At 37.2% G+C, this 22,941-nt stretch overlaps 1 protein-coding gene across 44 annotated transcripts in view; it reads left to right on the top strand.

Annotated features, from left to right (window-relative positions):
* Positions 1 to 22,941, top strand: part of EIF4G3 (eukaryotic translation initiation factor 4 gamma 3) — a 318,997-nt gene that overhangs the window by 151,503 nt on the left and 144,553 nt on the right. For 16 of the 44 annotated variants that reach the window (XM_045475993.1, XM_045475992.1, XM_045475990.1 and 13 more), the window contains one exon: positions 10,079 to 10,174. In XM_045475993.1, coding sequence (XP_045331949.1) covers positions 10,145 to 10,174 — 30 coding nt within the window. In that variant the 5' untranslated portion in view covers positions 10,079 to 10,144. Of the gene's footprint in view, positions 1 to 10,078; positions 10,175 to 11,189; positions 11,232 to 11,574; positions 11,689 to 15,291; positions 15,325 to 22,941 lie in introns of all 44 variants that reach the window. The other 28 variants (XM_045475949.1, XM_045475962.1, XM_045475950.1 and 25 more) reach the window with 6 other exon arrangements.

The raw sequence follows: 22,941 nt of genomic DNA, 5'->3' as shown, positions 1-22,941 counted from the left end.
TACCTGGCTTAATAGAAGTGAGGTAGAGTCTCCACCTGAAAAACAAATAACCCAGTGAAGAAATGGGCAGAAAACATGAATAGACACTTCTCTAAGGAAGACATCCGGATGGCCAACAGGCACATGAAAAGATGCTTAACGTCGCTCCTCATCAGGGAAATACAAATCAAAACCACACTCAGATATCACCTCACACCAGTCAGAGTGGCCAAAATGAACAAATCAGGAGACTATAGATGCTGGAGAGGATGTGGAGAAACGGGAACCCTCTTGCACTGTTGGTGGGAATGCAAATTGGTGCAGCCACTCTGGAAAACAGTGTGGAGGTTCCTCAAAAAATTATAAATAGACCTACCCTATGACCCAGCAATAGCACTGCTAGGAATTTACCCAAGGGATACAGGAGTACCGATGCATAGGGGCACTTGTACCCTAATGTTTATAGCAGCACTCTCAACAGTAGCCAAATTATGGAAAGAGCCTAAATGTCCATCAACTAATGAATGGATAAAAAAATTGTGGTTTATATACACAATGGAGTACTACGTGGCAATGAGAAAGAATGAAATATGGCCCTTTGTAGCAACATGGTTGGAACTGGAGAGTGTTATGCTAAGTGAAATAAGCCATACAGAGAAAGACGGATACCATATGGTTTCACTCTTATGTGGATCCTGAGAAACTTAACAGAAACTCATGGATGGGGGAGGGGAAGGGAAAAAGAAAAAAAAGAGGTTAGAGTGGAAGAGAGCCAAAGCATAAGAGACTGTTAAAAACTGAGAACAAACTGAGAGTTGATGGAGGAGTGGGAGGGAGGGGAGGGTGGGTGATGGGTATCGAGGAGGGCACCTTTTGGGATGAGCACTGGGTGTTGTATGGAAACCAATTTGACAATAAACTTCATATATTGAAAATAAAATAAAATAAATACTGTTTTCAAGGAAAAAAAAAGAAGTGAGGTGGAATCTCATATGTGGTTCTGCGCTCTACTTGTTGCAGTGTATTAGTTAGCTGAAGTTTAAAGAAAATACAGTCTTACACAGGCGTGTAGTTGGGAAAGGGAGACATTTTATGCAGGTTGTTTCAGAAATGTGTGATAATCCTTTGATGCTGTGTTAAACTCAGTAAATGGTAATTTCTTAAACATTAGTTACATTGTTGAATCTGAATCCGTATTATTGAACTTTTGGTACTCTGGTATGTTAAAACCTGCTGGTCTGTCTTGAATTAATTATTTAGTATTATATGATTTTGTAACATCACATATTGGTCATTTGAAAAATACTGCTTCACTGAGTTATACACATAATTTGTATTAGACAGTCTAAAAAATCACATTCTCCTCATAAAGTCTTACACATTGGGAGGCGCCAAGCTCATGGTGACAGATACATATTTTCAGTAGTCTAATTTTTATTTCTTGACTTTAACTTTATTATTGGTAACAAATCCTTTTCATTTTCCTGGATGTGACAGACTCGTTTTGTTCATTGTTAATAAACTGTCTGCCACGTACCAAAGTCTTCACAAGCATACTTGTCTGTTATTTATTCTTTCAAGTAAGATGGTGTCGCGTGTAGTTCAGCTTGTAACGCAAGCAGTGGAGTAAGTGCCGTTTCTTCATAGAACCATCTTCCTTTGGTATGCTCTGGAAGTGCTTTATTTCTCATCTTGTTTAGTCACACCAAGTATTATAATGACATGTGCTGAAGCTTTTTTATCATATGGTTCCAGTTTTCTAACATCTATACATGACCAGATTATAGAGATGGAGAATAGATTTGTGGTTACTGTGAGTTAGGTGCATGAGAGGTGAAGGAAGAAGGAAGAAGGCAAGAATGTGCCTGTGGCTACTATGGGGCAGTCTGAGGGATCTTTGTAAAGAACTTTCCTGTATTGTGTCTGTAGTGGTGGTGGCACAAATCTATACGTGTGGCAAAATTACCAAGAACTAAATACACACGAAAAATGTGTATGTACAAAAAAGTGGTCACTTATGAAGAAGATTGATGGGTTATTCCAATGCCATTTTTATAGATTTGTTGTACTGTAGGTATTTGTTGCTATTACAGAAAACTAGGTAAAGAGCATGTGTAGGGAAACTTTCCGTATTTTTCAAACTCCATGTGAATTTATAAATCTGAAAATAAAAATTCATAACTTCTTTGTTCTCGTAAATGACATTAAGTACTGACTTTATTTCTTTAAATGAGTGCATAGTGAATGTGGGAGTAAAGAGAGCAAGATTGCCATTTCCTTGACGTTTACTAACACACCAGTAGTTTTACCCACCTTGCTTTTCTGTGTCATTAGCACAGGCTAATAATACCTTAGCCTTAATATGAGGAAAGGTTTTTACCTCATGGACCCTCTAATTAAGGTCTCAGGGATGCCCAGGGATCAGCAGTCCACCCTGAGAATCTGTGGCAAAGAACTTCAGCCTTTATTTAGCTGAGGAAAACCAGTAATATGCTTAAGACTGTGTATGGGTCTCTTCTTCTTTTTCCAGTGTTTTATATTGTGCTCTTGTTTGTTGGATGTTATTTCACTTCTGTGAAAACAGAGTTATGGACGTTTGTAAAGATACAACGTTAGACACGAGAAGAGTAAGATTTTGGAATCAACAGCTTTCTACACCTGTGTTGTGCAGTATGGTATCAACTAGTCATATGTGGCTATTTAAGTTTAAATTCTAAGTGACTAAATGTGTATAAATAACACTTAAATGGAAGTAGTGGTTACAGAGTTCCAGTTTTGCAAGACGAAAAAGTCCTATGGATCTTTTGTACAATGTGCATATAATTAGCATTGCTATACGTTTATTTTATTCATTAAAATGTTTTTAGTGTTCATTTATTTTTGAGAGAGAGAGAGGGACACACAGAATCCGAGGCAGGCTCCGGGTTCCGAGCTGTCAGCACAGAGCCCGGTGCGCGACTTGAACTCGTGAGATGGGAGATTGTGGCCTGAGCCGAAGTTGGTGCTTAACCAACTGAGCCACTCAGGCGCCCCAACAATTGTCTGTTTTAAGTAAATTATTGGTGTAGCTGTAGGTAGTCTTTTTATTCAGATTTTAAAAAGTATTCCCAGCTCTGAATGATACAAAAAGATTTGTCTCTAGCACTTTTATAGTTTAATATTTTACATTCCAACATTTTATTTTTTACTTCTATTTTTAAAAAATTATTTAATTTTGAGAGAGGAGAGAGAGAGTGAAAGAGCACGAGCACAAGCGGGGGAGGGGCAGAGAGAGAGAGAGAGAGAGAGAGAGAGAGAGAGAAAAGGAGACACAGAATCCGAAACAGGTTCCAGGTTCTGAGCTGTCAGGACAGAGCCCTACATGGGGCCCGAACCCACAAACTGTGAGATCATGACCTGAGCTGAAATCGGAGACCCAACTGACTGAGCCACCCAGGAGCCCCTACGTTCCAACATTTTAAATTAATATGGAATTTTTTTGGTGCTGTGAGCTGACGGTATATATTAATCTTTTCCCACACAATTTATGAAGTAATTCTGGGCATTTTCCTACTGATTTGAAATGCTACCAGTACCTTCTATCCATATGTGTGCTACTTTCAACATTCTTGGTACCATTCATCCCATATCATTAAACGTTGCTCTATATCTTTTTTTTTTTTTTTTTTTAACGTTTATTTATTTTTGAGACAGAGAGAGACAGAGCATGAACGGGGGAGGGTCAGAGAGAGAGGGAGACACAGAATCTGAAACAGGCTCCAGGCTCTGAGCTGTCAGCACAGAGCCCGACGCGGGGCTTGAACTCACGGACTGCGAGATCATGACCTGAGCCGAATTTGGCCGCTTAACCGACTGAGCCACCCAGGCGCCCCGCTCTATATCTTTTTTAATGAGTGTAAAAGATTATAGCCTATGGCTGAATAAATTGTTTTATATCTCTATCTTTTATTGGTTAAATTGGGAAGTTCTTGAAGGTTAAAAAGCCCGCAACAATATATCCTCACCCTCATTTATGTACATAGCCCATAAGTGTATATAGTGACTCCTTTGTGCTAGATTTCAATAAATATTGTTGCTTTAGTTTTAATTGTGATTTATGAGACAACATTTTGTGTTCCAAAAATATATAGAACTTTCAAAATACAGAATTCCTACTGTATTTTCTGCTTTGCTTTGTTTTTTCTGTGATGTGAAGAGGAACGTGAAGGATAGAGGTTATTTTCATTATGTAATTATTATAAAAGTAATCAATTCTTTTGATTCTTGAAAAACGAAAAACAGGGAATAAAGAATTATATAAAATAAAACCACAGGTTTTATCCTGTACTTTCCTTCCAACTCCCATTCCTCAGAAGCAGCTGATGCTAAACTAAGTTTGCTTAGGAAGACATCTTATCTTTATACATTTATGAACATGTTCTATTTTATATATCAAACATAACTATATAAGTAGGCTGCATTTATATTCTCTCATTACTAACTATAACATACTTAACTTATTCCTTAGAAAAACATGGAAATTTAGCATGTTCCCCCCCACTTTTTTTTTGCCCTTATGAATATATCTTTTCCTTGAAATGGAACTGTGTGTCAAACGGATAAGCTTATTTAAAATGTGGTAAGAGGATGCCTGGGTGGCTCAATCAGTTAAGCCTCTGACTTTTGATTTCAGCTTGGGTCATGATCTCATGGTTCCTGGGATTGAGCCCCGCATTGGGCTCTGCACTGCTTGGGATTATCTTTTTCCTTCTTTCTAAAAGTATATATAGGCACACTTAGGTTTGTTGCAGCATTACTGTTTTTAACGTTTGTTTATTTTTGAGAGAGAGCGACCGTGTGAGTGGGTTAGGGGCAGAGAGAGAGGGAGACACAGAATCTGAAGCAGCCTCCAGGTTCGGAGCTGTCAGCACAGAGCCTGCTGCAGGGCTCAAACTCAAGAACTGTGGGATCGTGACCTGAGCCGAAGTCAGACGCTTTGCCACCCAGGTGCCCCTCAGCATTATTTACAATAGCCAAATTCTGTAAATAGCCCAAGCGTCCATTGATGGATGAATGGATAAAGAAGATGTGCTGTATATGTATAGTGGAGTATTATTTAGCCATAAAAAGAATGAAATCTTGTCATTTGCAACAACACTAGTGGAGTTAGAGAGCAGAATGAATAGTGAAATAAGTCAGAGAAAGACAAGAATTCATGTGGAATTTAAGAAACAAAGGGAAAAAGAAAGAAAAAAGACAAAGCAAAAATCCCCAACTCTTTACTGTAGAGAACAGAGGTTACCAGAGGGGAGGTTGGTGGGGGGGGGGGGGGATGTGTGAGAGAGGGGGAAAAAGATGAAGAGTAGATCATGATGAGCACTGAGTAATATATAGGATTCTTGAATGGCTATATTGTACACCTAAAACTAATATAACACTGTGTGTTAACTATACTGGAATAAAATTAAAATAATTTCAGGGGCATTTGGGTGGCTCGGTTGGTTGAGCATCTGACTCTTGATTTCAGCTCAGGTCATGATCCCAGAGTCTTGAAATCGAGCTCTGCGTTGGGCTCCACCCTGAGCGTGGAGCCTGGTTAAGGTATTCTCTCTCTCTGTCGCTGTCGCTGTCGCTGTCGCTGTCTCTGTCTCCCTCTCCCTCTCCCTCTCTCTCTCTGTCTCTCTGTCTCTCTGTCTCTCTGTCTCTCTCTCCATCTCTCTCTCCTTCTGCCCTTTATCCCACTTGCGTTCTATCTCTAAAATTAAAGAAAATTTTAAATAAAATTTGGTATTATCTAATAGCCCTTTGGAAGGTTGTGGCAACTTTTTCAATCAGATTTACATGTGCACACACACACATGCACAGTATTGAATTTATTAGGCTTTATGTCAGAATTTGTTTCAGGTGAAGGAGGAGTCTTAGGAGGAATAACCTTTCATCTCAGAGTTATATGTGAAGCACTCAGGATAGTGCCTAAAACATAGTAAGAGCTATAAATGTTTTGTTTTAATTCTTTTTCTTGGCTTAAGTTCATTGCCGTATGTGGCAAAAATTAAAAATCCTTGTTAGTTTTGTACATACTTATATTTTACACATGATCACATCTGATCCTATGATGCTGTGTTAGTGTGTCCTGTCTTGTAATGGAATTTACTCTCAGATTTTTATCTTTAATTATCCACATCACTGTTTCTTTTTTTTTTTTTTCTTTTTTTTTTTAATTTTTTTTTTCAACGTTTATTTATTTTTGGGACAGAGAGAGACAGAGCATGAACGGGGGAGGGGCAGAGAGAGAGGAAGACACAGAATCGGAAACAGGCTCCAGGCTCTGAGCCATCAGCCCAGAGCCCGACGCGGGGCTCGAACTCACGGACCGCGAGATCGTGACCTGGCTGAAGTCGGACGCTTAACCGACTGCGCCACCCAGGCGCCCCCACATCACTGTTTCTTAAATAGTTATTATGGACTTAAAGGTTATGTTTGAAGCACAAAGACTATTTTGATTGGCTTGTCTTTACTGGCATTCTGTTAACAGTCAGTTAACATCTTTTGCTAATTGTTTCTGTTGTGTTCTTATTTCCCTAAGTTAATATAAAGGGATCAGTGTTCATTGAAACATAAAAGTAATGAAGGGGTGCCTGGGTGGCTCAGTCGGATGACCAGCTGACTTCAGCTCAGGTCATGATCTCCTGGCTCTTGAGTTCGGGCCCTGCATCAGGCTCTGTGGCTGACAGCACAGAGCCTGGAGCCTGCTTCCCATTCTGTGCCTCCCTCTCTCTGCCCCTTCCCCACTCACTCTGTCTCTCTCTCAAAAAATAAGTAAGTAAATAAATAAAAACATTAAAAAAAAAAGAAGAAACATAAAAGTAATGAAAATGAGAATGCAAGTAAACTTGGACAGTGAACTGATAGCAGCTTCAATATAAATTATTCATGTATGTATCCTTGGAGAAGTAAGTCTTTGTGATACCTTTGAAGGTTATTACAAGAGAAAGGAGATGAAAAACCAGTGACAACCACTGAAATGATATTCCACTGATCCGTCCTGAGTTCTCTCTTCATTTGATATCATGAAACTTGTTTATAGAATGTTCCTATTCAAATATTTGTGTTATTTTTCAAGAAAGTGTAGTAGTAAATTAAACAGGTTATTCCAGAATGACTTGATCAGTAAACTTGTTGAATTGTGTCATTAGAAATGCAGAAAAGAGATAAAAAGCACAGCAGCAGCTTTCACAGCTGCGCCCTTCACAGCAGCACCAGGTACGAGTTAGTTATATCATTCCTAGGAAATTTGTAAAACCAGGCATAAAGAGTGAAATAACCCTCTGAGAGAAAGCCAAGTGAGCAATTGCCAAACTTCCTTTATCAGTGCCTCTAGTAAAATCACATACTGCTAACGGCACAATGGCGGACATAGTGAAAGAGGAATCGCTTCTGTGTGTGGCTGTCATCAGATGTTATGTGTGCTTTGCATTTACATGAAAATTTGTAGAATATGAATCTGCTCTTGGCATACATACAATTTGAGTAGAAGAAGAACTTGATTATGTGCTTGTCTGTTTAAAAGAGCAATTTCAAGCTAAAGGAAAAGAAATTCTTTTATTAATAATCATTTTAAGAGCAATGATACAATCCCAGTATTGACAGGGAACCAGCAATTTGTGTTGCCAGGAGTGGTGCTATTAACGAATGAAAGAACTTGTGCCTGAATGGTAATTCACATGCTGCTTTTTCAGTTAATTGTAGGTGTGTTGTCTTAGATGGCTCCAGTGTTGGAGATATTTGTGAAAATTTTGAATAAGGTCAAAAATGGCCAAGATGCAAATTTTCAGCATCCTCTGTGGAAAGGAAAATGGGCTGTTCTTCCTTTCTGTAGTACTCTAGCTGTGAGAGGACGAAATTCTCACCCAACTTTTTGAAGTATAGAAGGAGAAAACATTTCTTTATGTTTTTATAAGTCATACATCTCAGTGTTGTATTTAGAATCTTGATAGTCTGAAGCTTATGCTTCAACCAACACCAACTAACTGTTGAGAATAAAGTGTCAAGATTTCCTAAAACCAATAAGCCTTACCACTGAGAATATGAATTTCTTAACACTTGGTCACTTTCTTTAATTTGATAAAGAATGAAATTGATGTTGTATTTTACAACTGTATCCAAATGTTGTAATTGAACTCGATGAAATAGTTTTCAAATTTGAGTGCAGCCAGAGTTAGTAAGAAATCCATTCACCACTCTTAAATTGAAACTGTAAACTTGAATTAGAAAGTTAACTTTAAATTTAACTTTACGTTAAATTTTACGTAAGTTAACTTTACGTTAAGTTTACGTTAAATTTACTCCAGCCTTCCAGAGTTTGAGTATGAAACGTACATATGTAAACTTAGTGTTTGAAACGGTGCTAAAAATTATCTTTGATGAGAAACCATGGATAACTCTTGGGTCATATCTGATGCAATTATCACCTATTTGATAGATGTGAGATACTCGCAGTCATAATTTTCAATTTGTGGCCAGATTGAGTAGAACTATAGTGAAAAGGGAAATTAACCTGATCTGGAACCTTAATGTCAGTTATAGAGATGGGTATAATTAGGTTACCATATTGGAAGATTGCAAACTATCCTCTCCGTCCAGTAAAAAATTGTTTTTTTTTTCCCATTGATGTTGTTGCGTTTTCATTATTTGAAAGTTATGATGAACTTTTCAAAGATTTTATTTTTTTATATGATCTCTACTCCCCAATGTGGGGCTTGATCTCATGACTCTGAGATCAAGAGACACATGCTCCACTGATATAGCCAGCCAGGGAGGGGCCCTTCAGCCAGTTGCTTTAAATTGTTAATCCCAGCTAAACTTTCACTAAAAGGTCAGCAGATGCCAAAAATTGTAGAATTCTCTTTTAAAGCAAAGTTAGAATACTTTCTAGAGGTATCATTTACTTATTTACCTTGGATAACACACTCGAAATTTCTTTCTTCCTTTCTTTCTTTCTTTCTTTCTTTTTTTTTTTTTTTTTTTTTTTTAGAGTTTATTTCTTTTATTTTGAGAGAGAGTACATATGAAGAGGGGAGGGGCAGAGAGAATCCCAAACAGGCTCCATGCTGTCAGCAAAGAGTATGATATGGGGCTCGATCCTATGACCCTGGGATCATGACCTGAATTGAAATCAAGAGTTGGATGCTTAACCAACTGAGCCACCCAGGCGCCCCAACACTAGAATTTTCTGATCCTTGATTTCACGTGTAAAATTGGCACCATGGTGATAACACGTGAATGACCGTATAGTAAAAGTGACGTTACCTCATTTAATCTTAGCAACCTCCTTATGAGGTAGGTGTGTTATTTCTTTTTACATTCATGGGAGAGGTAAGTTACTTGCCCAAGTAAGTGGCAGTTGTTAGTATTTGAATTCAGGTCCTGTGTCCATTGCTTTTGCTAGTATTTCATTTTAAACATGTTACACGTATTGTTTTTTTCTGAAGTCAGTAGCACGTAGAATATTAGTCTGTAGCATTTAACATGGGTTTATAATAAAAAGTTTATATTCCTTTTTCAGAAGACTTGTGGTAAGTTAGTAAATATAACCACTTAAGTCACGCTTTTTTCCAACTTTCTGTAGATTTTTATGTAAAAATAAAAAAAAGGTCCTATAAAAGGATTAAGGTATAAGCAGTGGAAGAGAACAGCAATAACATAATAATATAACAGTTAACCTCGTGAACTGCTAATTTGTTCTGGGATGTCTTCCTCAATGGTTTTCTTTGCTTGTGGGGTACTTGGGAAAGCTCATCACAGCAGTAACAATTTCTTTCAGCCATGTTTGATTGTGTTTGTGGCATCATCTGTCCATTTCAGAAATAGATGAATTGATAGTGAGCGCTCTTTGTATTTCAGTTATCAAATACTTGTACCTAGTCATTAGTTTGCAGATGTCTCCTTATCAGGTTTTAGGTAACCTGTCACAGATGCTGCTCTGATCGTGAATTGCTCCATATTGTGGTACAGATAGAAACCACACTAATGAATACATCTGTCAATTTCTTTTTAATAATTTGAGTTACCATGCCATATATATTCAAAATATGATATTGTTACTGCCATTTTTTGACAGACCCCATATCCCTCTGGACAGAATGCAGGTCCAACCACGTTGGTATACCCTCAAGCCCCTCAGACAATGAATTCACAACCTCAAACCCGTTCTCCGGTAAGTAAGCAGAAGCTTGTTCTAGATAATATTTTCCATCTAAGTTTGTGTTTTTAATAGCTTGGGTTCCTTTGGCTAATTTTTTTTCTCATTTTTAGATATTTGTTCCAAAGCCAATTTATTTTATTATTATTAATCATTATCATCATAATATTACTATTATCGGTTAGCATTGCATTTTCAGACCTTTAATATAAGGAATAATTTAAATTAAGAAAAAGAAGAAATGGAGCTTTATATCTTCTTTTACTTTCCTGTGGCATGATATTAAAAAAAATCTGGTTGCATTCAAGTTCACTTCATTTCAGCTCTTAATTTGTTATACTGTTGAAAATTCAGAAAGAGAGTAAAGCACAGTGATTTTAGAAGTAAATTAAATTTCATTAATTAGACGCAAATTCCGGTGGTTTGGGAAGTAATAGTTCTAAATCAGTGTCACTAGGTCAGTTCTAATCATTTGACAGTTTGGACATATGCATGACATACACCAGTGGTGTATTTGTTTTTTCAGATGGTAAATAAATTGTCATACAAATTAAAATGCTATCATCCTCTTTGCTCATCCTTTACATGGATTGCAATAAATATTGCAAAGCCTGAGAATTTATTCAAGGTTCATCCTTCTGTTTCACAAAAGTATATAGTGGCTTCAGCTGTCCATTCCTTAGAACGTCGTTTCCTGCCCTGCATGATTAGATTTTGCCAGAAGGTGCTTCTGTAACATCTCACATTGTATCTCACATCCCTACTTGTATCTCAGCTCTGTGTTTTCCTCAGAATACAGGTATCTTCTTTTGGTTCCCCACCCCTGCTTTTTTTTGCCTGTAGTACTGGAGTATTTCATTGCATTAGCTTCTATTCATTTGGTTTTATGCATGAACTGAGAAATGTTGAAATGTATGAAAGATTGCTCAACGAACTAGAGATCATAGACTGCACCAAAATATAATCTCTTTCTTACCCTCTTTCTGTCTTCCTTTTCCCTGTTGTCCTCTTCTCCAATACCTGTTCTTAGATCCTGGTTCTCCCCAGAGGGTGGAAGAACCATTCTAAAGAGGTGGGACTTTGGTCCTAGTTGCCTGTTTGCTTGTCTCTTTTTTTGCTGAAATGATCAACAAGATGTCTGATGCAAGTTGTGTTCTGAGAGTGGTTTGGGGATGTGCATACTTTACTACTTGGAGTGGGCCTGAGATCTCACGAGGTTAATTTTAGATAGGCCCTGCTTATAGTCATTAAACATGGGACATTATGGTAAGCTCTTATTGCAAAGAATTCTATGGCCCTGTTCACCCCCACCCCCACCCCCATTTATAATTATTGAAAGAAAAGAAATTTACATGGTTAGAACTGGCGCAAAACCTGACTGAAGAGCTGCATCTCTAAACCAGTTTTTTTGACAGCCCAGCAGAACAGTGCCAATACATTGCACAGACAACTGGAAGAGGAGGAAGGTTTTGGAACAGACTCCCGTTTACAGGTCCTTGGCTGGAAGAGGCTGGATAAAATACTGCATTGTAAGCAATATAACAAACTGTACTTCTTGCAGGCAGTGGTGCCTCTGGCACTCATTATTTTTGACCACATCCACTTATTGGCTGATGAACAGAAATGCTCTGATGGCTTCTTCTCTGAAAGTCTAACCTAGCATGGCAGTTTCTGCCAGGCATAGTGGGGAAAAGAATAACAAATTGGGTGGGTCTTCTTGATTGGGAATTAGACAGGAGTAATTTGGGGTTTAGATGTTTCTTTATTTTAAACTCAAAGAGGGATATCCCTTTCAGATAAATTTGATTTTAAAAGATAAATTTCAACGCTTCTTTTTCCCTCTTTCCATTTTATAATTGAATATCAAAGAGGAAATTGTCTGTAGTTGTCAGCCATTTTTCTGTGGTCATAAACTCTTCAGATACTATCCTCTATGCAATTTTTGCCATCTGCTCTGCTAGTGACCATTACCACCCCCATTACTAAAAACCACACACATAACATTCCATTACATATCCCAAAACAAGTGCAAGACTAGCAAACCCAAGACTACTCTTGCTTGTTGTTTTGGGTCCAGTTTTCTTTATTTCATTTGTGTTGGTGCTGGGAGGGTGAAGATGGGATATGGAATTTGGCAGGATTGCATTTTCTTTTACATCCCAAGTTGCCATAGTCTAGTCTCATCCATCCCACAGCTATCCCAACTGGTGAGGAGAGGTAAGCTGTTGCACTAAGGAAGGGACCCTTCCCATGGCTTTGTAGAGCAGCTAAAGCTTACTCCATTCTATTTCTGCATTAATGGGCCATTGGCAATTGCACAGTTTAGGCTATTCTGTTCTTCCCTGGACAGCTGCCTTTGCAATCCAAGTGGCTTCAAGTGGCCCCTGCCCTCTTTCAGGTTATCTTTTTGTCCATATTTCTATTTGATGCCTGGTATCTTAGTTAAATTCATATTGTTGAAACTCTTGTTTAAAAGCAAAAACGTACTGATTAGTTACCTATCTGTCCCGTTTTCTGGTTGTACTGGAACTCTTTAAACAATAGTTTATTTTTAAATAGCCTCTAAAATAGTGAAGCTATTAAATGCCTAATTGGAAGAGGGGTAACAGTTTGGTTTTTTCAGTAACCTGTATCCACTGGTTATTTTTCTGTTTTGTAGTGCTAAGTGCCAAAGATACATCAGTGTTATGTTGGCCATGCCCTGTTGCCAACTGTGCACAAAAGAGTGAGTGAGTGAGTGAGTGGGTGGGTGGGTGGGTGGCATTAACATTGGATCCAAGTTCACAGAAAGCTGCTTTCTTTAATATCTACAGTCCTCACCATCTTAAAGACCCCTCGTAAAAAGAAAAAGAAAAAAAAAAAAAAAGAAATGAATGTGTCTATTTTTAATATGAGCCAGCAGCGACTACAGTTTGTTCTGTTGCTTACAGTTACCCACAGGACTAAGACTATTGTCATTCCAAATGAAAAACTCAATAGCCAATGGTGACTAGTGCAAAATAGACTAGGGTACTTTCCCACTAACTTGTGTTGGTTGTTTTTTTTTTTGTTTTGTTTTGTTTTGTTTTTGTTTTGTTTTTTGTTTTTTTGAAGTATATGTGTAATTTTATAAGGTACTCCTCTTGTTCATAGAAAGTTATCTTTTGACTGGACCTTCCAAATACATGAAGTTGCAACTTTTATTTTAGAGCCTTAGAAATGGGACCTTTCTGTGGAACAGTGATAAGACAGGTACTGCTGTACTCAGGTTAATTTTTTAACATGGCCCTTCTTTCCCATTTTCTTCAAAAGTGTCATGAAGAAACATCTCACTTCCACCCCCTACTTTCATACCACATGGGTGGTATTGCCTATTCTTGAAACTTGATGTCCGTAGTAGAGGTATGATCTGCTTTCTTTTCATAATTGGAAAACTGAAAATAGAAGACCTCAGTTTCTGTGAAGAGAAAATGTTCTGCAAGAAGAGTATAGCTGCCATTGTCATCATTCTGAAAAACGATTTTACAATAATTCACAAATATAATGGCTGACCTAACACAGTCTAATCATGTAGGTCATCAAGAACTCATTAAGTTATGCTGAATAACTTCAAAATGTGTTTAAAACACATTTCATTACTTGAATAATAGGTGGTGTTTTAGTCTCCAGGGTGAAATCTTGGTAGAGCAGTCTTCAGCCATCTCCTCCTCTGTGGCATGTGCTGCACTGCACGTAGTTGAAAATTATTTACATGAAATAATGGCAGTTGGGGAAATAATTCCAAATCTTTTGCACGTAATTTGAATTCTGAGTCTGAGGGATTGCTTCCTAGTTAATCTTTAGTCTGATTCACCTGTAGTGATGAGTTGACAGAAGGATGGCTCTAGTCTAGGAAAGAAAATAATTGAAGACATAGATTTTAGTTCCTTAAATGTATTAAAGTAAAGCCTTGTGTGGTTTGCTTTTCACAACCGCTTTGTAAATACTTTGTTTTCACTACTAAAGAGGGTGGTTAATATTTATTATTTAGATAGTTAATGCATTAGTAGCCAGTCCAGACACTATGTCCTGAAAAGTTTTCTCTGTCCTTTTTAGTAAAATCACATTGGAAGGCAAGTTAATGCTCTGATGAAGAATTATTTGATCTTAGAGATTTAGTATGTAAAATTTTATGGGTGGAAGACCTTTTTCTTTCATTCTAAGTTAGGGAAATTAGGTGTTGGAATATATATTATCTGCTTTCAAGCACGGTATTTAGCTAAGGAGTTATATTCTGTTTTGTTTTTATTCTCAGTATCAGATAGCAGTAGGTGCATATGTAGAGTGTTGTGCTGTTGTGTATAAACAGTGATTGAGAGATTTGACTTCTTTCACTCTTTTTTCTTCTTGAGCTGATAATAGTACCACTTTGATTAATCATGTTGGAGAGTGATATTCTTTACCAGCTGTTTGCTTTGGTATGCCTGACACTAAACTTTACTAGTTAATTGTATTTAAATATATATATATAGTCATTTATATATTTAAATACATATTTATATATTATAAATATGTTTATATATTTATAGATATATAAATGAAATTTTTTTTAAGAAATAAAGGAAGATACTGAAATTTCCATTTCATGTATGAGATACCCCATTAAACTTAAGTAAATTTGAAATCAGTCCTTTAACATTCTTTATTTCCTGTTGGACATTTTAATTACCTCCTGGCTATTTCTTGTAATATAAAAGCTTTTCTCATTTCCTCCAGCTATATCAATTGCATAAGCATACTTGACTTTTTCATGTTTGTCTTAATATAACCACTTAGTATTTCAGACTTTCTTTTTATTTTAGGGTTTTTTTTTTTGTTGTTGTTGTTGTTGTTTTTAATTATTCCTATCAGAAGGATACCCTTACGTGCCTAACAGCTTAGCTGTTTCTCTCCCAGCTGATAAATGAGAAACTATACCTGGTAGTGGTGTTAACCTGTTGAATCTTAGTACCTGTCTGTCACTGTCCTGCAGCAAAGCTTTGACTGTTTGTGTTTTTTTTTTTTTCTCGTGGGTTTTTTTCTTTTGGCATATTGTGTGACATTTTGGTTTTTGTTGTGGTGTTTCTGACTCTTTGTGCCTTTCCTTTTGTGTTTGTTTTCCCTCCTTTTCTCAGTTTGCAGCGGGGCCTCGACCTGCCCATCATCAGGTACTGTACCCTTGCCCCTTCACTATCACCCGTAATACTAGGCGGGGGTGCCAGTAGCTGCTGACTCTGAGAATGCTGCCGTTCCAGGGGCCGCTCCGCTGCTCTCTCCAGGAGCTGCAGCCTCGTGGGGTCCTCTGCTCATCCTTCACTAACCTCACAGCACTCTGTGCATAACAGACCCATTCCCTTCTGTTTATGGGAGTTTTTTCCCTCAAAATAATTGCTCTGAATGTAGAGAACCCTGACATTTTTTTGATAAATTAACCCCCCCCCCAGATTTTGTGGGTATCTGTACTGTTTACATTTAACTGAGTGGAACAGGCAACATTCTAAGGGTTTTCTGTTAACATTCTGATGTAACTTGTATTGATGTGTATAAAATAGCATTAGTATTTCTAAAACCACTTACTCTCAGTTGCTAACTGAAATCTAATATCCAGTTAACAATAACATATATTCATTTGCTGCATAGAGAATTATCCTTATCCTGTTGGTTCTTTTAAATGAAGTGATTGTTTAAATTAATATCCCAAAATGTATCCACTAACACTAATTTATTTAGCAGGAATATACTAGAGGAGGTGGTTTGGGGAGAAAAAGACTTTTGCAGGGCTTTTCCCTCCGAGTAGTTTTTGATAGAGTGTTCTGAAACATTTTCTTCTGCTATAGTAGAAAGGGCATAGACTTTAGAGTTGTACAGATCTGGGTTCTTATTACCACCATATTATCATGTAACCAGCTGTTTTAACCAGATCTTTTTCTGAGCCTCAGTTCCCTCCTATGTAAAACGGGGATAAATACCCTTTACATTACATTAGAGATAAGATTCCTAAGGCATCTGACACAAAGTAAACAGTCAATAAGTGGTAGCTGTTTTTAATATTATTATGCAATATAATATGGTTTGATAAAGCAAGAGAGAAGTTACCAGTGTTTACCTGTGTTATCATAGTTAGAATTCTTACTAGTGAGTAAATGGACATTGTTTCATTAAAGGATTTCTTTGTCTACACGTGATTTAATACAAGGCTCTGTTTCTCAAAATACAGTCTTTCCAAGTTAGAGGATGTAAAAGCCAAGCAAAATCTGAGATTCCAAAGACACTTTGCAGGAGAACTCAGAGATGATTGTATGAAGTGGATGGCAGTTCTTTGGATTAGATAAAGAAATAAAACTCGGGTAGTTTTTAGTATCAACAGACAGTATTGTTAAAGTACTTGAAGAGCTTGGCATTTGGTGTCAACTAGACTTAGGTTTGACTCTTCTTTATTAACTGAGTGGTTTGGGGTAAGTTATTCACTGCTCTCAGCCTTTGTTTTCTCATTTGTGAAAGGGGCACTGTATTAATACCCATCTTAGGACTGATAGGAAGAGTAAATGAGGGAGTGCAAGTAAACTGAGGAGCAATGTTTAGCACATACCAAGAATATATGGGGTAAGATTACTAATAACTTAAAAAAAAGATAATCTCTTAAGTTAAAAAGATTGATTATTAATTTTAAAAAATGTTTAGTCGAGGACCATAGAGGCCAGGCTTAAATTTTAGTCAGGGATCAATCCAGTAAGACCACTAACAGAAGAATCTGGGATATCTCTGTTCAAGAAGTGGAGTAGAAAGAAACTGTTGTTTAAGTAAAAACATTTTTGAACTCCTTCATATAAGGCTAAATGTTTCCATTATTTCTATTCAGTAGTGATGGTCTTCAAATGGGGATGTTGTATTTAAGCCTTTACAAATAGTCTTTTTTGGGAAGATCTGTCTTTTGAACTTTCTTCTGAGCCTAAAGTCTTATGATATGCTTTGTCGTTCTTCCATTTCAAAAACCAAGGAAAACTTTAAGGAGTCTTGTGACAAGAGGTTGATTTCAGTTCTAAAATCATTTTTCATGTGTAATAGGACTCACTCAAAAAAGTATTGGCAGATTGGTCCTTTATCTAGCTATAGGATGATACTTGTGAAATTATGGCATGTTTTAACCATTAAAAAAAAATTGGAATCCCGTATATGTGTATACTTATTACTTATTCATCAACAAGGAAGATAATGACTTCCCGACACTAGCTCTTAAAGATAGATTCTTGAGATGCAGCATAAATACAGAGCATTGCTTTTGGATACAAAAACTTTAGGTATCTGGGTGTTTTTACTTTGGCATTCCCCTCTTTCTAAATACCAGTTAGAATTTTTTCATTACACCACAGAGAATTACATAAGGAAATAATGTGACTTTGGTTGAGGCAGTAGCAGTAATGAGTGACCTTGGAGAACTAGAGGAGGGAGGGGCTTGGTGTTGAAGTGACGACTGCTGAGCAGGAGCTGGCTGAACCAGTATTAACGGCATAGAGCATGTTAGAAAGAGTTCGCTCTTCTGTGTCCCTAGATGTACAGACTAGTTTGGTTTGTTTCACTGTGGAATAGATATTGGCATTTTGGGTGGGATCACCAGTTATGAAAAGCTTCCCTGTAAATTGCAGTTCATTAGGCAACCTTAGGGCTCTAAGTGCCAGTAGGATTCCCCCAGTGACAATTAAAAAACAAAACAAAAACACCTTCATACATTTCCAAATAACCCCAGTGGAGGTGATACTGTTTCTCATTTGAGAATCACTGGCTGAAGTCGGTATTTAAAATGATCTCCTCAGATCTAACATCAGTTAGAGGTTCATAGACGAGATGCTCATAAGACAAAACCGTACGTAGAGACTTGTATAGTGCAGTCAGTACAGTGAAAAACATTGAGTGGTTTACAGAGAATACGTTTTTAAAGGGAAAACATCTGTGTCCTATATTAGTTTTGGTTTGTTGTGAATTGAAGGCACAAATGGTTTTTTCAGTGATGGTGGTTTCCTTTGACCAGAAAGCATTAAATTGAGAGTTAGAATTAGTGAATATGTTTCTCACTTTTCCTTTATCGCATTGCATTGTTCATCAGTGGCTCCCTTTCTGGTCACACATCCTTTCATGCTTTGATCTTTTTTCAGAAAATAATTTGATTGATGCTGGATAATGTTCCTATGATTGCTGTTTCTAAAGTCCAACAGTAAATACATAACTTTTTGTGAATGCTTAGTAACAATTGTTTCTCTGAACATTATGAAGAAAATAAGTACTGTTGTTTTGATAAGCTAGTTACGGGTAATTGCTTGTGAAAAGAAAACATGATTGTCCAGGCTAGTAATCTAGGACCTATATATATATATTTTTTTTTTCTTCTTTGTAAAGTGAAGTACCTGAATTGAAATGAAACATGTAAGATTTTGGATAGCAAATCTTTCTGGTTTAATAGAACCAAGAAACTGTTACAGAATGTATTTCTTGGGACTACTTTTATTTAGAATATGTTTATGTGTGGCCAGCCAGTGTTCTTATTTAGTCCTTCTAGTCAGGGATACCATGCTCTAGTTAGAATTATGTCAGCCATGTCTTCTTCCAGTATCATTAGTTTTTGGCTTTTGCAGAAATTCTTCAGGTTAATTAGGATGTTCTTTTCTTTTTGGCATTTTGCAGTCCGAAGACAGCTTTAGATTAGAGTAACAGTTTTCTTCAAGGGTAAAAGAAGTACTAAGTAATTTTATATGCGAACACCCTTGGCTTGAGAAATATGTCAACTATTTTTACTCTGGTGTTTGAAAATCCCAAGGTAATTAGAAACTGAAAGAACAGAACAGAACGTACACTCATAAGTAAAACAAGTCACTTGGTATAATGTAGATTCTGACTTGTGTTATTTTCATGTTTGGTAGCTGAAATTTGTGTAGTTGTGGTTTGAAGTTACTTGTGTTCCTGTCCTTATTTTACTTTTGGGTTTCACAACAGAGATCAAGTGTTGGTTTTATACTACGGCTGAGTAGTCTTTGCATTTTGAGAAAGACCGGGGAATTGGTATTTAAGAGTATTCATAAAACAAAAAATATTCTGCGGTGTGTCGATACGTGATTTTAGTTCACATAGTATTCACAAGTGTTGGAGAATATGCCATATTCAGAGCCATTGGAGTTAGTATAAACTTCATACTTCATAAAACACAATAGTATTGGGCATCAAGGAAATATGTTACCTGGTGGCCAGCATTGAAACTGTGTGTGTGTTTTCCTGTTGTAGTTCTGTTCTTGTTGCTAAAAGATTAAAAGAAAACAGCTGGCTTATGTTGTTGTTGTGTTGTGTTTTTTTCCATTATGACCCTTAAAGGTTTTTGTACTCAAAGTTGTGCTATTATATTTGAAGTCTTAGTTTCTGGTAGAGAAATATTTGTATTGCTCTAGGCAGTTTCTTAAATTTGGAAAGTAAAATAAATGAAGGCTTAGGGCTTGCCTCTGGGGCCAGACCTGGCATATCAGAGTTTAATGGATATTACTTAGAAATCAGATCAAGCATTTATGCAGTCTTATGACCAGTGCTTAGATTTTTCAGAGTTTAAGTCAGTCATGGGCAATTTTATCTGGTGCCTTACTCACAAAAGCATTGTAAGGTTACAGCAGAGATAGTAAAGAAAATATAGGTTAGAAGTTGGCATAACGGGGAATCTTAGCTTTACTGCAAACTAACTTTGAGCATCAGATTTCTTATCTGAGAAATGATAAAACGTGCTCATAAGTGATAAAGTATTGAAGTATTACAGCAATAGCACCTATTTCCTAAGGGTGTTGTGAGCATCCCAGTGCCTGCCTGTCACAATCCCTTGCGCATAATAGATCCTTGGTAAATGTCAGTTTTCTTTAGCGATAAGACAGCCTGCCTTTCTTCTCCCTTTTCTCAGCCTATTTTTACCTATGAGTAGAGTGTTCTACAAGGATGTTCCTTTCCCAGACTCTACATTATGATCAGACAGAACACCTTCTGTTCCTGACAGAATCCTTAGGGTTTTGTTTTTTGTTTTTTTGTCGGCCATCTGACGTAATCCTCTAGGGCAGTACTTTCTAATAGAACTTTCTGTGATGGTGAAAATGTTCTGTGTCTGTACTGTTCACTATAGTAGCTACTAGTCACATGTGGCTGTTGAGCACTTGAACTGTGCAATGCAGTTGAAGAACTGAATTTTTAATTTAATGTTAATTTAAGTAATCAAATATGGCTAGTGGCTATGGTATTGGAAAACTCAGTTCTAGGGTTTACATCTTCTAATTCTTAATGAAATGTTGAAGTATGTGATATTGGCCACATGCAGGGAAGATACACAAAGAATTTAGAATGTAATAGCCTTCATTACAAATTATTGTAAGTCAGTAGAATCTCTGGTTGATAACTTGAGTGATATCCCATTATGTGGACTCTTTACTGCTTGTCCCTTTGTAACTTGCCAGAAAATCATAGCACTGTTATTTTCTCCAGAGTACTTCAGAATTTTTGAAGATACTAATCTAAAAAATTCATAATTGCAAATCTTACTGTTCTTCCAGGAGGCTGAACAATAAATTGCAGAAAGCTAGGTGTTTCAGAAGCATATTTTCGATACGGTTTTTATTGCTTTGCAAGTTAGTATTCAGTAGTTTTTTTCCCGCATGGGAACTAATGTGATTGAATATGATTTTTCTAGTTGCTAAAAATGAATAGGTAGTTTTCAGAGAACTTCTTTTTAAAACTTTTTTATTATATATGGAAATCTGTGACTTTTTTTCTTTCTCTTTTTTTAAGTTTATATATTTGTTTTGAGAGAAAGAACAGGGAGAGAGACAGAGACAGAATCCCAAGCAGGTTCCACACTGTCAACGTGGAGCCCGACTTGGAGCTCAAACTCCCGAACCGTGAGATCATGACCTGAGCCAAAACCAAGAGCCAGACAGTTCACTGACTGAGCCACCCAGGCACCACCGGAGAACTTTTTTTTTCTTTTAAGTTTGTTTGTTTGTTTATTTAGAGGGAAAGAGAGAGAGAGAACATGCACACAGAGGGCAGGGGCAGAGAAAGAGGGAGAGAGAGAATCCCAAGCAGACTCCTCTCTGTCAGCACGGAACCCGTGAACCGTGAGATCAAGACCTGAGACAAGAGTTGGATGCTTAACTAACTGAGCCACCCAGGCGCCCATGAGAACTTCGAGGTATTATGTAGATTTTAGAGATCCCCTTGTCTTTTGATGATTTTAGAAAGGGGAACTCATGAGAAGTGATATAATTGCCAGCATCTTCAAAAAACAATTATTACTAATGTGTCCAGGAAACTTTTGGTAATGATATCATTATCACATCTGTAGAAGGATTTTCTAAGAGGTAACATTTTTCCTCTGGCTTCTAGAATGTTTCAGTGGAAGTCTGCTAGCACAAGTACTCTAAATTTAGCCTCTCTTTTAAATGTGCCTTAGCCCTTTGGAGCTTCCCAAAGTACTACCTCAAATGAGGGCTGATGCTTTTCTTTGCCATTCTCCTGGTGTATTAGTAGACAGTTGAAAGATAAGAGACTTTTAACCCAGATTGAAATCCAGTTTGGAGATGATACTTGTGTTGTACACAATTCCTCCCTTCTTAACCTAGTCTTTTTCAGCATTTTCATCAGTGACTTGGTTAAATGATGTGCCTGTCAAATTCGCTGATGCTTGTGTGGTTTTGACATTGCATGATATATTCAGACTCTAAAAGTATCTCTACAGTCTGAAATGATGGGTTGAAATTTGCCAGTTAAATTTCTTTTTTAATTTTTAAAAAAATTTTTATGTTTATTTATTTTTGAGAGAGAGAGACAAAGTGCAAGTGGGGTAGGAGCAGAGAGGGAGGGAGACACAGAATCCAAAGCAGGCTCCAGACTCTGAGCCGGGAGCACAGAGCCTGATGTGGGGCTCGTACTCACCAACTGTGAGATCATGACCTGAGCCGAAGTTGGATGCTCAACCAATTGAGCCACCCAGGCATCCCTAAATTTGCCAGATAAATTTTCAAAAGAACAATATGCAAGATTCCCTTGTATGTTCCTGTACAAGAACACCTCTTTATAAGTACATACAAAAGTGAAGAGCATGACTTATTTTTAGGATATATGTAAAGAAGACTGAAGGGTTTTTAAAAGATTGTATGTAACTCAGTACCAATCAGTAGTAAAATGTGGTTGACAGAAGCTCTTCTGTTGTTCTTGGTTTTATTAGTAGAAATGTAGTCAGCCAGAATCAGAGACAGATGTTTCTCTTTCATTTAGCAACAGATACATTTATTGAGTGAAGCCAGGTATGTTCTGGGAAGACACCACCTGGGTAGTTGTGTTTGGTTCTCTATTTAATCAGACTTGGAGCAGTGGAAACCTATTGAGAGAAACCTGAAGAGGGAATTCAGAGTCTTGGTTCAAGGGATAGAACGTGGAGGGTAATGATTGGCTTTGAACAAAAAGTAGATGGTGTGAAAGTTGGCAGTGATGGCTGTCTTCAGATAACTTTAGAGATTGGTCACTTCCATGGTAGAAGGATTTGACGTTGATGTGATTTTAGGAATACTTATTGGACCAGAGGGTAGATGACACAGAGAAATTTAGAGCCAGTAGAAGGGAAGACCTCTGCTGTGTCAGAACTCCGTTTAACAATGAGACGGAACTGTGTCTTGGGTTGCTCAAGTTTCATAACCTCAAGGCCATTTCATATAAGAGATTTAAACTGTAGGTACGTGGTTAGATTAAGTGGCCTGTACTGTCCTCACATCCAG

The sequence above is a fragment of the Leopardus geoffroyi genome, chromosome C1, assembly GCF_018350155.1.
Source record: "Leopardus geoffroyi isolate Oge1 chromosome C1, O.geoffroyi_Oge1_pat1.0, whole genome shotgun sequence".
In the NCBI taxonomy this organism is placed as follows: domain Eukaryota; kingdom Metazoa; phylum Chordata; class Mammalia; order Carnivora; family Felidae; genus Leopardus; species Leopardus geoffroyi.
This window is presented reverse-complemented; position numbering and strand designations above follow the sequence as displayed.